General features: G+C 36.1%; 1 protein-coding gene across 1 annotated transcript in view; it reads right to left on the bottom strand.

Annotated features, from left to right (window-relative positions):
• The window catches only part of HIT1 (Membrane trafficking VPS53 family protein), a 76,214-nt gene that overhangs the window by 23,543 nt on the left and 35,209 nt on the right, over positions 1–17,462 (bottom strand). Inside the window, exons 8-15 of the mRNA XM_010260330.3 lie at positions 14,617–14,741; positions 13,427–13,587; positions 13,171–13,312; positions 4,386–4,449; positions 3,246–3,431; positions 3,118–3,159; positions 2,506–2,610; positions 2,353–2,412 (exon numbers count right to left, since the gene is read on the bottom strand). Coding sequence (XP_010258632.1) covers positions 2,353–2,412; positions 2,506–2,610; positions 3,118–3,159; positions 3,246–3,431; positions 4,386–4,449; positions 13,171–13,312; positions 13,427–13,587; positions 14,617–14,741 — 885 coding nt within the window. The remainder of the gene's footprint in view (positions 1–2,352; positions 2,413–2,505; positions 2,611–3,117; positions 3,160–3,245; positions 3,432–4,385; positions 4,450–13,170; positions 13,313–13,426; positions 13,588–14,616; positions 14,742–17,462) is intronic.

Raw genomic sequence — 17,462 nt, 5'->3', positions numbered from 1 at the left:
TCTTCTACTGTGGGCTTTATTCAAGCATGTGTGGTATGTTCCTTTTTCTTCATTTTCTACTTTTGTTTTGTTTTGCTTTTTTGTGTTTGGTCTTCTTCAAAATCCTCCAAAACAGTCTAGGGTTCACCACCATTTTATTTTTTCCCTTTTGTTTTTTCTTTGGGTTTTCTTGTGCAGTGTTTTTTTTAATTTTCTTACAAGGCAGTCTACTTTGTCTCTTTCTTTGATTGCATGTATCTTTAGCTCCGTCTCAAAGCAGAACTTTGGACTCCATTTTCTGAAAGGAGTTCTCAATGTGAAACAAAGGACAGCTATGAAGTAGAACTCAGAACTATCATTGAATGATCGTGTTATTTTACATGAGATGCTTTGCTGAAGCAATATTTAAAAAACAAGCACATGATGATCTCTTTTAAGTCTTTATATGAGTTTCAAGACTTGAGTACTTATAATTGCAAGTTTCTTATTAAGAAACCATTATCTTTTTTAATGAAGCAAATAGCAATGTTACAATTCCATGCAGGGGCCCTCCGCTAGTATCATAATTGTTTGCAAAATGTGTTATTGTTTGTCAAAATACTATGCAAATAATCTGTTTATATGTATATGTGCATATAAAATTCTTTCTGTATGTATAAATTAACTGATAATATATGTATAAAAATTTGATTATGTATCTACTTACATAATTATATTGTGCTTATATATTCATTTTATATATTTTACAAATTTCTGTTCATATTCTATTTATTTTTTGAATTTAAAAATATTTGTCTTTTTATAAGTAAAGAAAAGTTCTATTAAATAATCATAACAGTAACTTATACAATGAGGCTTCCCACAGAGAGATGCGAGATGCAGCCTCATGCACCCCTTGCTAAGCTAAGTCATGTTAATATTATAGAATATTTGTTATCATTTATTGTTTTCAACTTATTCATTATGTTATTGAAATTATATATCTATAAGCAATAGTTATGATGTTCAGTGGCATTAAGTTAATAACATCATGAAATACAGAACAGATTCAATCAAGGGGAAAATTGTAAACAGACATTTCTCTGAAGCAAGGTTTAAAATGTCGGTATCAGTCATCTAAATATAAGAAACATGTTGGAAATATCATATGGGAATATTGTAAAAATTATAGACATGGTGAAAATATTGTTAAATATGTAAAAATATAGAATGATATGTTATGAAACGATAAAAGAAGCATAGACACACCATTTTAAATTATTATCTTGTAAATCACTAAACAAAGCTAAGAAACTAAAGTCATAGACAAAAGAATACATTTTGAAGTTGCCCTTCTAACCTTTAAGATGCAGAACTTCACGATAGAATGAGTTAAAAAAAATAACTCATAGAAAATGTAAATGGTTGTAATAGATCAACTAAATAATCTATTACACAAACAAAACTAATATTTAACTCAAAGTTAGGTGAGCAATAACATTGTTTTTTTTTTTTTGACCAGCAAAAAACTGAGAATTTTATTAAAAAGAACTAAAATTTGATACTACAATAAGTCCAAACAATCCCCACAAGGAACAAATGTTACAAATGGTGGGCAATAACATTGTTACTCCACATACCTACAATATTGTCACAAACCTATGTTATAGTACTACCTCTTGTACTCCACATTGTGCGGGTAGTGTTCACTGGGGAATATGTCAATTTCATTAAAACTTCATGTTGCTACCCACGAAAGTGGAAATGGAAATATGTCGTGGAAACTATCTCTTGTACTCCACATAGTGCTTGTAGTGTTCATTGAGGAATATGTTGATTCCAGTAAAATTTCACATTGCTACCCATGGAAATGGAAATATTAGGGATATTAGGGACATTTTAAACCATTCTCAGAAATCACGGCATTCAGATTACCTAACAACTTCATTACATTCAGCGAGCGGCAAAAGCAAAAAGCAAATTATACATGGTTTGAGCTCAATCTTTTCTAGAGTTCTCCAAATTTTCCATGGTTTGAGCTCAAAGCTTTTTGTTTTTTTTTTTTTATTTCCAAAAGGTCAGAACACAGATTTACTGAACACCACCTAAGTTCTCCAAGTCATAAATAGTTCTTGAATGTATCACCAACCATTTTGTATTAATATAGAATTATAGGTAAAAAAATCAAACAAAGAGGTTGGTGTTGCAAATGGGTAGAGGTGGACATTCTGAGCAATCAGTATCAGGTGCCATGTCCCAAGAAACCTTTATGCCCACTACTTTTTCAGCATTGTCCATACAAAAAATCTTTCATCAAGAAAGAAAAGTGGGAGGGGATGGAGGGGGAAGACTGCAGAAAGTAAAAAACCACAATTAAGAGCAATTTTACATTACCTGCATGCTACTTGATAAAATATTAGTCTGACTTCCCTCCTCAATGTCCCAGCTTTCCTCCTGTTAAAACTAGGCTAGTAAGTTTCAGTCTGTGGAAACCATGAAACCAAGCAATGCATTTATTGCTGCAGTTATCCACAAATACCAATATACCTGAACAAGTTTCTCCATATGCTCCATAAGACTTTTCTCCTCTAATTCTACATACACTGTCATGTGAGGTTCAAAGCATGATGAAATAATGCCCCGGAAGTTGAACTGTCAAATAAATGAAAACAGATACTTCTGAGGAGATATAACTTCAAAAATAGGACTAAAATTAAAGAAGAAAATCACAGATGCCTCCAAAAGAAGCATAAAAGAAACCAAGAAAAAACAAAAACATATAATAAAAATGACAATCTCTAGATGTGGGGGGCATGTGCCACCCTCTGGTGGATCTCATCTTGGAGGCCCATGTGACAGATGATAATATGAGCATAGAATCCCATCAACCAACACACATGGATGACAGCCTCCATCCCCCTTCTTCTCTTTTGGATGTCCAAACAGAGCATGAAAGATCAAACATGTATGACAACCTAATAGGATCAATTTGGCTCATACGTGCTGGATATATCAAACAGAATGATTGTTCCCAATACACATGTAAAATATGTAATTTTGCATTGGCTAATCATCCATGTGATCTATCTGGAAGTGCAATAGATGCTTGTAAAAGGTATAAAAAAATAGACAAAACAAACTCAGAATTGGAAAAAATACCCCAGCACCAGGCACTGACAGATCTCTATGTCCATCTTTTCCCTGCCATTACAGTATGTAAAATAAGCATTTAAATCCAAGGAAAACTTGATTCCCACAAATGAACCAAAGAAAAATATAATACATACTTCAGTTTCGGTTCCTTGGTGTGCTGCAAGCTTTTTTTCATATTTTCTACGAATATCCAATACAGTTGGATTCTCATTCTCGCCCTTATCCATTTCCTCAGTGTTGCTCCCTGTTTCTTTATTCCGGGTTCCTCCACTGAACTTCTCTGCCAACTCCTCCTCAAATTCAAGAGTCCTTTGTAATGCCTAGAATGGTCAACAAACAAAGATCACCAATATGAAACAAATTTGATCCATAATGGCATAATTGTAAGATGGATGTACATAATGATCTGTTAAGGAAACTGCTTTTATACAAATTTTACCAGACTCAAAAACTATTTACAAATAAATAAAAAGAGAAAACTCAACCAATTATATTTGAAATATGATGTTTAAAATAGCATGCTTCCAGGACAGAAAGGACCTTGCATGTAACATAGGTGCCACATCCTTTACATAGTAATTCTTTTCTACAGTAATGGTCTTTATGGCAATTTTAGTTTATCTACCAACCAAGCAGAAGATATCCCCTCATTATTGAAAAGGTGTCACTAAGAGAATTAAGTATCCTACAGAGGCTTGGGCATTGCACACTTTGGCATTTCAAGAAGTTTAAAGTATGTGCCTCTGCCATATCCTATATTATAAATTATATACATACAAATAGTAAGGAAAATCTAAAATAGGCTTAAAAAGATAAATGTTCTAATAAGTTTAAGTCTTTATGAAATGGTTTTCAAACAATTTCACAACATTTTCAAACCTAAAGGTGAGGGGACCCATTGTAAGTTCCTCTAGTTGCAAAAATTAAGAGCCAAATCATTCGAAGTTGTTCTAGCCAGTGCTTTGAATAACAACAAACAAAATTAATCCTTCCACTCTACTTTCACCAAAAATCTATCCAATTTTGAGCACACAGGATTTGCTTGCAAGCTAAACCACGTAAATTTTGCATTGTATAGATCATTATAATTAGTGAAATATTCATTAAAAAAGAAGAAATAATAAAGAAAATATTTTTTTCCTATTTAGAACAAAGCTACTTTAGATATAACCATTTTCAGCCTTTCTGTTTCTCAAGAACATGTGGAACTACAAATACAGAAAATATTGCTAATAGGCTTTTACATGACAGTTGTTTCAAATGCCCAAACATACCATCAATAATGTCCCGACATCTGGCTTTTCTTTAAGATTATCAAGGATCTCCTCAAGTTGGGCCCTGAAAATTCAGAAGCAATAAATTTGTTCATTTTAATCACTTGGAAAAATAATTAAATCTTAGGAATGAATACATTGTATAGTAAACCTTTACAACAAAAATCCTATAGACCTGCATGATAACATCACCAAAAGCTCCTCCTACTCAACCCATTCAATCATATTATTTCATAAAAGGAGAAGCACTTCCTTAGAACCTTTATTTATCAATAAAGAAAAACTTTTTATTAATAACGAGGGTAATATACTAGAAGCAAGACCTGATACTAGCAATAGGAGGCCAGAGGCAACCCAACCCATAAAACATCCCTACACAAGTTTACATACAAAATTACAATCTCCCAAGGTAAAGCTAGCCCCAAAATAACTTAGCTCTTCACTATACAAATGTGAAGAATACATTTCACTATACAAATGTGTAGAATACATTTTCATTTGTATAACAAAAATGGTTTCGACAAATACAAGTGAAAATGATGTTACACATCAAACAGAGACATACAAGAAAAAAAAACAATGAGCAGACACTCCAGAGCTGTAGTTGCAGACCAAACAACCTATCTTAAGTTCTTTTTAATGACAAACTTAACTAGAACTTTGTAAAAATAAATGAGCAATTGACAATCTGGAACAAGTTGAGACCCAATGCAACTACCTCCTCCTCATAGGTCAATGACACCTGGCCTTCCAACTTAAAAGAGAGGGAATACCAATAGAACGCTTCATTTAATTAAATGGGCTTTAGTTAGCCCACTATTCTTGTTGCTTCTTTAATGGAAATTTTGGTATTTGAGATACTATTCGCAAACACCATTCGCAATATCAACAATATTTGGCAATATATCCCCATTTTCTATGTGGTGACACAAAATCTTCAAGAATTTTTTTTCCAATATCCCCGATATTTTGCCCACATGCCAGCAATATTTTAGATTTCATTGATAAACTATACATTTTAAATTTTAAATTGTAAAACAATTAAAATCTTTTCAGTATTTCATTATGTAGAGAAGATGGGCCAAATGGCCCATAGGCTGTTTATCCTTTTTTATCTTTTATGTTCTTTGTTGTAATGGGCTTTAATCTGGGCTTTATTCTTTCTTATGTTATGTCTTTTTAATTTTCTGCCCAACTAGGGGCTTCTCTGTAAATTACTAAAGTTTAACTTAATGAAATAGAATTAAGGGACTAAGAGAAGAGATTATATTCGAAAATCTCTCTCTCTGAACCCAAGTTGCCGTCACCTTCTTCTTCTTCTCTCAACTCTGATTTCTGCTACTTTCTTTTGAACTTTTGCAACTTTCTAAACAGTCATTTCTTCTCAAAAGGCTGTTTTTCTTCATGGTATCAAAGCAAGCTCGTTTTTCCCTTTTTTTCACCATTTTTCCCATACACAGTGTGTATGGAGAACTGAATCGTATGAATAGTTAAAGAAACCTATTTCAGCCCAATTGTTAGTGGTTTCTAGAGAGAAGGGGACTGGTTTTGTCGTCCTCTTGACAGATTCAAGTGTGTTGCCCGAAACCCTAATTTTTTGGAGAAATCTGATTGCAGGCCCCACAGGGAGTTTGACCTGGGCGCTCAGTGACTGAAGGCCTTCTCATTCTTCTTCTTGAAGATCGAATCAAGTGGATTGGTGTTCTGTGAAGTCTACAAGGAGCGACTAAGTTTTCTCTGTTTCTCCTAGCTTCTGGGTGTGACGTAGGTTACTGGTACGGCTATATAGAGGTTGGCTCACAACACAGTTTTTGTCTTGTCTTCATTTGTTGTTATTCGAAGTTGTTTGAAGTCATTTTTTAAGTATTTAAGAAGATGAACTCCTCAGACTTTGAAAACAAGCATATTGCTGAATCCGGACAAGTTCTGGGAGCCTCTATAGACTTTCTACTGGCTGTGACCACAGTCAAGCTAGATGGAACTAATTATCTGGCTTGGTCACAATTAGTAAAAATTCATATTTGTAGTAAAGGCAAATGGGGTTTTATCTCCGGGAGCAAAAAGGCTCCTCCGAAAGATGATCCATCATATGAAAAGTGGATGCAAGAAAATTATACTGTTATTGGATGGCTTGTGAAATCAATGCAACCACAGATTAGTCATCACTATTTGTGGATGAATTCAGCAAAGGAAATTTGGGATAGTGTTGCTGAAACCTATTCCCAAAAATTAAATGTGGCCAGGGTTTACAAGTTGAGAAGTGATGTGAAGAATTTGATACAGGGGGAGAAACCATTAGCTATATACTTCTCAACACTGAAGTCTTTATGGCAAGAAATAGATTTGATAGAAACTATAGCTTGGGACACCACTAATGGTGTTGAGACCTATAGAAAACTGGTTGAGAGAAACAGGGTGTTTGAGTTCTTGACAGGGCTAAAACCGGAGTATGACATTACAAAGCAAAATATTTTATCCAAGGATAGTGTCTCACTATCTCAAGCATATGCCTTGGTAAGTAGTGAAGAAAGTAGAAGACTTGTCCAGGTCCAAGGGGGCTGGTCTAAATGATCACTTTGCTAATATGGGAGTGAAACCCAAGGGGGTTGCAGGGACTCCAAGTAGCTCAGGGAAGAAAGAGATTATCTGTGAGTACTGTAAAAAGCCAAAACACACTAAAGACAAGTGTTGGAAATTGCATCCTGAGCTCCTACCACTTCGGTTTCAAAAGAAGTCTGATAACATAAAGGCAGGGAGTGTTAATGTTGCTACTGGTCCAATTAGTGACAGATACCAAACTAAAGAAATGACGGCTAGTGAGCAGTTCGTAGCTATGAAGGCAGAATATGAGAAGTTTGGGAGGATGATCAGTCACCTAGAGGGTGTGACCTTTTCTTCCAACCCTCCAGGAAATTCAACCTATTATGCATTTGCTCATTTAGGTATACGGGCTTCTGCCAATCATGCAACCATTTTCAGGTAATCCGTAGGATCCCTTAGATTATTGATTCCGGTGCTTCTGATCATATGACCAGCCTTTCTACTTTGTTTGTTTCATATGATTTACTTCCTGGACGTGAAAAAATCACCCTAGCCGATGACTCTCTTGCCCTTATCTCTGGTAAGGGAACCATCAAGGCTACAGACTCCTTGGTTCTCCCTTCTACTCTTCATGTACCCAGACTAAATACAAACTTATTATCTGTAAGTAGCCTAGCTAAGTCATTAAATTGTTGTGTAACCTTCTTCCCTTCCTACTGTGTTTTTCAGGATCTGGAGTCTCTGAAGGTGATTGGGAGTGGCCGTGAAGCAAATGGAATATATCTGCTGGATACTCCTGGATAGTGCCATGAACAACCTGGAAAAACTGCTTTTGGGTCTACATCTACAGAGTCTATCAGTCGAGTCATGTTATGTCATTTTCGTTTGGGTCATCTTTCTTTTTCTGCATTAAGTCATTTATTCTCAGAACTGTTTAAGGGAATTAGTTTGTCCAGTCTTCATTGTGAGTCTTGTGAACTGTCAAAACATTGTAGAAACAGTTATCCTCTAAGTAATAAAAGATCTTCTCCTTTTAATATTGTACACTTTGATGTGTGGGGGCCTAACCACTTACCTTCTATGGGTGGCTACAAATATTTTATCTTGTTCATTGATGACTTTTCTCGGTTCACTTGGATATTTTTTATGAAGTCCCATGATGAGGTTCCTAGACTTGTGAGGCAATTCCATGAATTTGTCCTAACCTAATTTGATACCAGAATTAAAATTTTCACATCCGACAATGCAAAAGAATATTTTGAGAAAAACCTGACCTGCTATCTCACTGATTTAGGGGTTATTCACCAAAGATCCTGTGTTAGGACCCCAAAACAGAATGGAATTGCTGAAAGAAAAAATAGACATATTGTTGAAGTTGCAAGAAGTATTCTATTTGCCTCACATGTCCCTACAAAATTTTGGGGTGATGTTGTTCTCACTTCTACCTACCTTATAAACCGTATGCCACCCAGGGTTTTAGGGTTTAAGTCTTCCTTCAGTCTTCTTCATCCGGACAAGGATCTTTTTCCTATTCCTCTTTGTGTCTTTGGCTGCACTTGTTATGTACATATCCCAAGTGTCCAGAGACATAAATTTGAACCAAAAGCCCACAAGTGTATCTTCCTTGGTTATTCCCCCACACAGAAGGGTTACTGTTGTTTTGATCCGAAGACTGGCACTTGGTATGTCTCAATGGATGTCACCTTTGATGAGCTTTCTTCCTTTTATGGTTCTTCTCTGGAGAGACATTGTCCAAAGGGGGAGGATTTGTCATAGGTGTTTGCTCTTCCTCTTCCTCTCCCAGTTGAGTCTCTTCCTCCTTCAAATGAGTCAAGGGAGGATCAGTCACTTCACTCTCATTCCAGTGTTCCTATTCCTCCTCCTTTACCTCATCGCCCTCTTTTTAATCCCTGGTTGTACCAACGGCAGAGAACCAGAAATGAGCAGATTGTTTCCCCTACAACACATGAGCCTCATGCACTTCCAGTTACAAATGAGACAACAAGTACTGTTACAGCCCCTTTGGAGCCATCATTCCCAGACCTTGATATCCCCATTGCTATTAGGAAAGGAAAAAGGAAGTGTACTGCACATTGCATTTCCAAACACCTTTCTTATAGTTTGTTCTCTCCTTCATATTTTGCCTTTCTTCAGTTGCTTCTAACCCAATTCCCAGGTCTGTGTCAGAAGTTCTTAATATTCCAGAATGGAGGGATGCTATGAGAACAAAAATTGATGCCCTACACAAGAATGACACCTGGGAAGTGGTTGATTTGCCTTAAGGGAAGGATCCAGTAGGTTGTAAGTGGGTTTTTACTATCAAATATCATGCTGATGGCACCATTGAAAGGTACAAGGCTAGGCTGGATGCAAAAGGCTATACACAGACATATGGGATTGATTATCTAGAGACCTTTGCCCCTATTGCCAAGATTACTTCTGTGAGAGTTCTGCTATCTTTGGATGCACACTCAGACTGGCCACTTTACCCATTGGATGTAAAGAATGCATTTCTGAATGGAGAGTTACATGAGGAGGTCTATATGTCTCTTCCTCTAGGGATGTATGAAACAGATATGAAAGGAAAGGTCTGCAGGCTGAAGAAATCTCTTTATGGACTCAAACAGTCCCCTAGAGCATGGTTTGAAAGGTTTAGGGCTGCCCTTGTTAGCTTTGGCTATGTACAGACACAGTCTGATCATACCCTCTTTGTGAAGAGGAGAGGATCCTTGACCGCTTACCTGATTGTGTATGTTGATGATATTGTTGTGACTGGTAATGATGTCTCAGGGATTAATGATCTCAAATCTTTCTTTCATACAGAGTTTGAGATCAAAGATCTAGAGCAATTGAGATACTTTCTTGGCATAGAAGTTGCTAGATCCAAGGATGGGTTTCTTATCTCTCAGAGAAAGTATGTTCTTGATTTGCTCTCTGAAACAGGGAAGATGGGTGCTAGACTAGTTGCTACTCCTATCGATATGAGCCATAAACTCTCTGCTTTAGATGGAATATTGTTAGAAGATAAGGGAGTCTTCCAAAAACTACTTGGAAAACTTCTTTATCTATGCATGACTCGGCCAGACATTGCATATGTTGTCAATTGCATCAGTCAGTTCATGCATGCTCCCAGGGATACTCACATGGCAGCAGCAGAGCAGATTCTGTGTTATTTGAAGGGCTCCCCTGGAAAGGGAATTCTATTTGCTAAACATGGCCATATGAAACTTGAAGCCTACACAGATATTGACTGGGCTAGAAACATTGATGACAGAAGATCTACCTCTAGGTACTGTAGCTTGGTGGCAAGTAATATTGTCTCTTGGAGAAGCAAGAAACAATCAGTTGTTGCTCGATCTTCAGCCGAAGCAGAATACAAAGCCATGGCTCATGGAGTTTCTGAACTATTGTGGCTTAGATCCTTAATGGAGGAACTGGGTGTTGAGCATGATAAGCCAATGATGTTATACTGTGATAATCAGGCCGCCATCAACATTGCTCACAACCCAGTGTAACATGATAGAACTAAGCATATTGAAGTTGATAGACACTTCATTCGAGAAAGAGTGACTTCTGGAGAAGTGTGTCTACCTTTCATCACTTCTGAATGACAGTTAGCTGATTTCCTCACCAAGGGCATTCCCAAGGATAAACTTCAGCGTGATACTAGCAAGCTTGGCATGATTAACATCTATGCTCAGCTTGAGAGGGAGTGTAGAGAAAATGGGCCGAATGGCCCATAGGCTATTTATCCTTTTTTATCTTTTATGTTCTTTGTTGTAATGGGCCTTAATCTGGGCTTTATTCTTTCTTATATTATGTCTTTTTAATTTTCTACCCAACTAGAGGCTTCTCTGTAAATTACTAAAGTTTAACTTAATGAAATAGAATTAAAAGAGTAAGAGAAGAGACTATGTTCGAAAATCTCTTTCTCTGAACCCAAGTTGTCGCCACCTTCTTCTTCTTCGCTCCTCTTAAACTCTGATTTCTGCTACTTTCTTTTGAAATTTTGCAACTTTCTAAACAGTCCTTTCTTCTCAAAAGGCTGTTTTTCTTCTCATTAAAATCATCATAATTTTTTTAAAATATTTTCCTACAAGAACCAGTAGGGAATTGGTGATTGGATAATTGGCTTACTACTTTGATATGATTTACTTACTGCGTCACTAATTCAAAAGAAAAAGAAAAATGTATATAACTACAAAAGAGTATTCTCAATCTAATCAAAACATATAGAAACAATAAAGCCAAAAGTTAAAATGGCAAATAATTGGCATATATAAAGAAGAGAAGATGGCTAAAGACCAAAAGGGAGAAAGAGAAACAAATCTATTAGTCTCTTAATTTTTCCTATTTGATTTAAATAGTTCTTTGTTACGGTTTTGAGCCTTAAATGTGCAATTATATTTCTTTTAATGATCTCTTGAAGGTTTATTAACTAATTCCATGTCTCTAGAAAAATTTCCTAATTTTTTAGATTTCCCAAATATCTTAGCAAAATATCTCCAAAACTTCTTGAAACTATACATGGTAAAATGTTAATCAATATTGATACAAACCATGTTTGCAAGAATTAACACTTCAGATATTTGTAAAAATTTTGTTTCAATTTATTTTAAAAGTTGATAGACCACTACTAGTGTATGAACAGCAATAAAAGATAATTTAGAGGTTGATAAACCATTACAGTGATGTGAATCCACAAAAAATATAGCGAAAAATGATGCATTTAAAAAATGTGTGCACTCTGAGCTGACACACAAGGTGCAACAGGCACACACCTTTCCAAAGAAGCACATGCCTTGAAATGCACCTAGCCTGTGCACCAAGGTGTGCCTCACCTGGAAGTTCCAATTGCTTATGGTAACAACAAAAGGAAATACCCCTATGGGCTATACCATATGGTGAAGGATGGGCCTTCAGACCACGGCATCATGGCTGAAATGTTTAATATAAAGAAGAAAAGCAATTATTCATCAGATATAAAACTTGAATTTCTGTCATAGATTTGAAACTCTTCACAATTCAAATATAGCTAAGCAGCTCTCTTCAGTTTTCATAGGTAATAAAAGTTTCCTTGTATAACATTCTTCCTCATCAAATATAAGAAGCTTACCCAAACTGATAAATACTTCTTGAACACATTTTGAGGACAAGAATGGCCAGAAAAGATCTTTATTACAGTTTAATAATTTTAGGATTGGTCGTTTAGAAAGAGAAAGAACAGTTAAATAGAAGAAAGAGAAGATTTGAAAAATAAGAGCCACACCCTTCTTGAGTTGTTTTATTAATTAAGTGAATGGAAGAATAAGATTACAATAAATGTCATTGATTAGATACAATGTAATCTGACTGATGCTATTAGTGTAATATATATATATATATATGACAACACTTCCCCTCAAGCTGGTGCATACACATGCCCAGCTTATCAAGAACTTCCGTTAACTAAGTTTCATCAAAAGCTTTGGTATAACACATCAGCTAATTCATCACCAGTCCTCAAAACAGGGTAGACAAATTTCCTCAAAAAGCAACCTTCTCATGAATAAAATTCCCATCCACCTTGATATTCTTTGTTCAAACATATTGAACTAGATTATGCGCTATTCTGAGAGTAGTTTGGCTGTCACAATATTGATTCATGGGACCCAGTAACAGGGCATCCAAACTCTTGTATAAGAGTCTTGAGAACAGTTGTAATCACCTTATACTTAGCATTATCAGAAAAGAATCCTAAAGAGTTTTATTCAAAAGAAAGTTTGCATTATATGACCTGGGGAGAAAGTAGATGCCTTGAACCATATTCTAATTAATTTAGTGAATGTAAAACACCAAAACCATGCTTGTTTATTGTGTATGCTGTCAAACTATATAAATAGGACAATTGCAAAGATGGGTAGATAACATTATAAAGAATATAAAAACATCTTCTTAAATGCATCTAGAAACAGATGAAAATATTTGTGTTTCTCCAACCATGTATGGGCATGCCAAAACAGGACATTTATAACTGGAAAGAGCATTTATGCAGTCAATGACATCCAGGACAGAAAAAATCATTTTAAGAAGTGGTCATGTGTACTTTTTATAACTGGACACCTTTCCTACTAGCAATTCAAATTATTCAACGTCTAGAAGCTTCCATACCATAAATGGTAAATGTTATGACATAGAAAGGTGAGCAAATAACCTTAGAATGATTTTTTTAACAAGAAAAAATGTAAAGCTAAAGAAGACAAACCTTGTTAACTTACAAAACTGGATGCAAAGCAAATATGCAACATGCCATGAAGGAGGGAAGATTTTCCATATCTCCTCATTTGTGCGCAGACGACGCTTAATCCATGCATATCTCCGTTCAGTCTTATCCAATTTTGCCAGTTCTAATAGAAAATAGCACATATCAAGAAACTCCAGAACTAATGATAAAAATGAGTTGCACTGCTAACCCTAGCTCATCCATGAAAAAATGCATGACGAAACCCAAAAAAATAAACCTGCTCCTTCGAAGATCTGCCGATATGATGTAAGCTCCCTGCTGCAAAAATTCCTGACCAACTCTTCCCTAACAGATGGCTCCAAGGCATCAACTACTAAGCATGCATCTGAGAGCTGCTGCAGTAAGTTTGCTTCTTCTGTCTCTTTCCCTGTACCCAGGCTGCCAAAATCATAATATGATGTTATGAAGAGCATGAAAGCTAATACCATTTTAACATTTCAATTAAAAACGAAACAAAGAAACTAGGACAAATGGATGTGGATGCAACAGGAAAATCATTTTAAACAAATGTAAAAGATCTATCAATTTTAATGGACCATTCATCATGTCATTCGAATAATACAAAGTATAGAATCACAGTCAGTTGACCTATACTTCAGTTTTCTTTAGTTGGAAACCTTTCCTATTGAGAATATTTTGAGGAGCTGGAACCACATAGCTTACTCTACTGAAGCAAGAATAGTGACTAATTACTCTTAGCAGCTGCCCCTAATTTAGACAATCTCAAACTAAATTTTGACGCAAGTAGCCTGGAAAGTTCAAGGAATGCAGGCATTGGTGGAGTTATAAGGGCATTCTCAGGCGCAATAGGAAAGGAAAAGGCTTTAAAAGAAGAAATGATGACGTTACTTTATGGATTAAGGTTGGCACCCAATCTCAGCAATTTCTCAGCAGAAAGTGATTCTAGCAGTACAGTAAACAGCCTGCTGAATGCAAAATCAAGGATCATGGAGGTATAGAAGTTCAATAAGAGAGACAAAGACCTTGATAAGGTAATTGAGGGTTCAGACCCAATATATCCCAAGGGAAGGACAGCTTGGCAGACAGGCCAGAAAGTTTGTGGTAAACAAAATAGATATGTATTGGGGGGAAGGGGGTGAGGTGTGCTTGCGGCTACCAGGGATGGGGTGGTTGTTCGTATTTGGCACTTGTTGTACAGCTTATACATTCTTTTACAATGAATAAAGTTTATTGTTACTGATCCAAAAATAGAAAAAGAAAAGAACAAAAAGGGAAATGATAAATTTGACAGTTAAGTTCATATAGTTTCAGTGTTCCAATGGATAAAATTAATGCTAGAATGATGTATAAATTACAATAAAACCTTGGCATGTTTTTAAAATAATGAGGTACCTAAATGGTGGTTGGAGAAAGGGTTATAGATATAGAAGTTTTAAACTAACATACCTTGAGAAATCAGAGAATACATGAGATTTGAGTATTTGCTTGATGTTCTTGAATTTTTCCCTAAGCTCAGTAATCTTTGGAATATCTCTATAAGCTTCAAAATGACCACATAATTGGTTTACAGCCTGGAAATAATTATTATCCTATGTCAGTGAACATAAAATACAAGAGTGATGTCCCTTTCTACAAAAATTATTAAATTAGATCAAAACCTCAAACAAGTAATAGATAAAACATAATAGAAGGAAACAAGATTTTAGTTTGGGACATTATAATCATAACAATATCAAGGAACATAATAGATATGTTACAACACTTACTATCACAGATCCTAATTGTTAGAGTCGGCAGAATAAGGGGTAGTTTCATCTTTTTGTCATTTAATTTAAAGTGAGTTGTCTATTTTATCTGTGTTTAAGTCGTGTGTCCCATACTTAATGAGGGACATAATTGTCTTTTGAATCCTAATGGATAAGTTATAAATACAAGGTGGGTCGGCTGAGAGTAGATGATTTTTCTCTCTGGCCAAACCCTTTCTTTCCCTCATCTCTTATTTCTCTTCTTCTTTCTCTCTTTCTTTCTTGTTTCTAAACTAGGACTGAACTAGTGTCAATCCAACCACAAACACTAATGAAATACTCAAAAATTATGAATGCCTATTTTCCAAGACTTTTTAAGTCTAAGGTTAACCCAGTAAGGTTGATAAATCCTCGAGAGATGGCAGTCTATCAGCATCTGTGACATTAAGGCCTGTCAGAAAAGATGTAACATATCTGGTCTCTTCTAGACTTAATTCATTCTAACTATAAGGAGATAGTGTAAATGTCAAGAAAAGTCTTTGAAGGCATGATGACCAATGAGAGGCTTTATCAACATCAAAGAACTGTTGAGAAGGGTAATGAACAGAAAGCTTCAGCAAAGGAAGATGTTCAAGTGGACAGGGCAAGAAGAATTGTAATTGAAAATAAAAGCAGAGGAGAGAAGGTCCTTGAGAAGGAAATATGCAGAAGATAAGCATTGGTAGGATTTTTTTTTTTTGAAGGATAAAAAGGAAATTTTATTAAATTTAAAAAAGAAGCAGTACATCTCAACATGATGGTTGTCATGTTCACAAGCCAAATACAGATCAGCTCAAACAGACAAAGAATCAAAACTACAAGGATTCAGATCCAAGGTGCCCCAGAAATTTCCTAACAGATCAGATTTGCTCACTTGGTCAAACTCTGGAAGGCTGAGAACCCAAGCTGAAATCAGATTACCCACTCCTGCTATCAAACACTCAATGCTTTTATTCTTGTCCTCGAACACCCTTCTGTTTCTTTCTTTCCAAATGGTCCAGCATACTGCGAATGGGATGCAACTCCATAGGATTTTAGCTTTCTTACTTCCTCTGATTTTCAGTCATTTGGAGAAAATCTCTACTGGAACTGAAGGGAGAAATACATTCTCTCCAAACAGGAGAGAGAAGAATTTCCAGATAAAATCTACCACACTACATGAGAGGAAGGGATGAAGAACTGTTTCTTCCTCTTGATTGCACATATAGCAGCAGTCTTCTAAATGTATGCCTTCGGAATTCAAGTGATCTAATGTAAGGATGCTGTCATGTGCCACCAACCAAGCAAAAGCTTCTACCCTTGGGGGCACTGGGTTTCCCCACACACCCTTGATCTGGTCTGACTCCCTACTATCTCTAATCAAAGCATTGTAGAAAGATTTAACTGAAAATCTTCAATCTCTGCATTCTTTCCACCATAATCCATCTGCTGTAGCTCTGGATATATTTGTATCTTGTAACTTTTCCAGTAGCAGAATACACTCTTCCACTTCTTGGTTCCAAATCACTTGCTCCCCTCTCCACCCATAGCACTGATCAATAGTTACTTGCTGGTCTGTGGTCTGTCAACTTATAAAGCCTGGGACACACCTCACACAGTTTTCCAACCCCAAGCTACTCATCTTCCCAAAACCTTATCCTAACCTCTTCCCCCACTTTAAGTTTAACTAAACTTATGAAGTCCTGATTAAATTTCATAATTCCCTTCCATACACTTATCCCATATGAACCTCACCAACCCATATTTCCCAACCACTACCCTCCATAATTCCTCCCTCTCTCCCTCTTGCCCAAATCTCCACAGCCATTTCCCTAAGAGTTCCTTGTTGAATAATTTTAGTCTTCCCAGCCCCAAACCTCTCGTTTGATAGGTGGCAATTTTAGGGGAGGTTTCATGTTGTACATGATTCAGAAGTTGTTCAAGTTCAAGGTGGCTTAGTGTACCACTCTCTTCAAGTATGAAATTGCAATTATATCTAAAACTTACAGGCCTTTTCTTGAGAGAGAGCAGTAGCGTATCTTTTATTTTTCCCTTATCTATAACCCTTTGCATATGCAACTTGTATTTCTATTTCTCAAACACAGAGATAAAAAAAGGGCAGCCCAGTGCACAAGGCTCCCGCCAATGCAGGGTCTGGGGAAAGATAGATGTACACAGCTTTACCCCTGCAGATACACAGAAAGGCTGTTTCCAAGATTTGAACCCTTGTCATATGTTACCTATTAAAAAACAAGCAAAACAATTCAATACAAACTCAAATGGGAAAGTAGCACTGAAGACGATGACAGAATCTTGTCTCAGATATCTCGAGGATAAGGACAGCAAATCATACTCTCATGAGTAGGATTAGAGATCTACTCTTACCGGTGCATCTCTGAGTCCAGATCTGCTGACCACAACATATTGCTGGCTACGTTCACCCAGACGCATATCAGGAACATCGGTTATTAAATTATTAAGTACAAGAGATGTTCCCAATGTGTGGCTGGGTGAACATGGCCATCAATG

This window comes from Nelumbo nucifera, chromosome 7 (genome assembly GCF_055504915.1).
Source record: "Nelumbo nucifera cultivar China Antique chromosome 7, China Antique-T2T, whole genome shotgun sequence".
NCBI classification, from domain to species: Eukaryota; Viridiplantae; Streptophyta; class Magnoliopsida; order Proteales; family Nelumbonaceae; genus Nelumbo; species Nelumbo nucifera.
The sequence above is the reverse complement of the archived record's forward strand: the minus strand, read 5'-3'. Positions and strand labels throughout refer to the sequence as shown.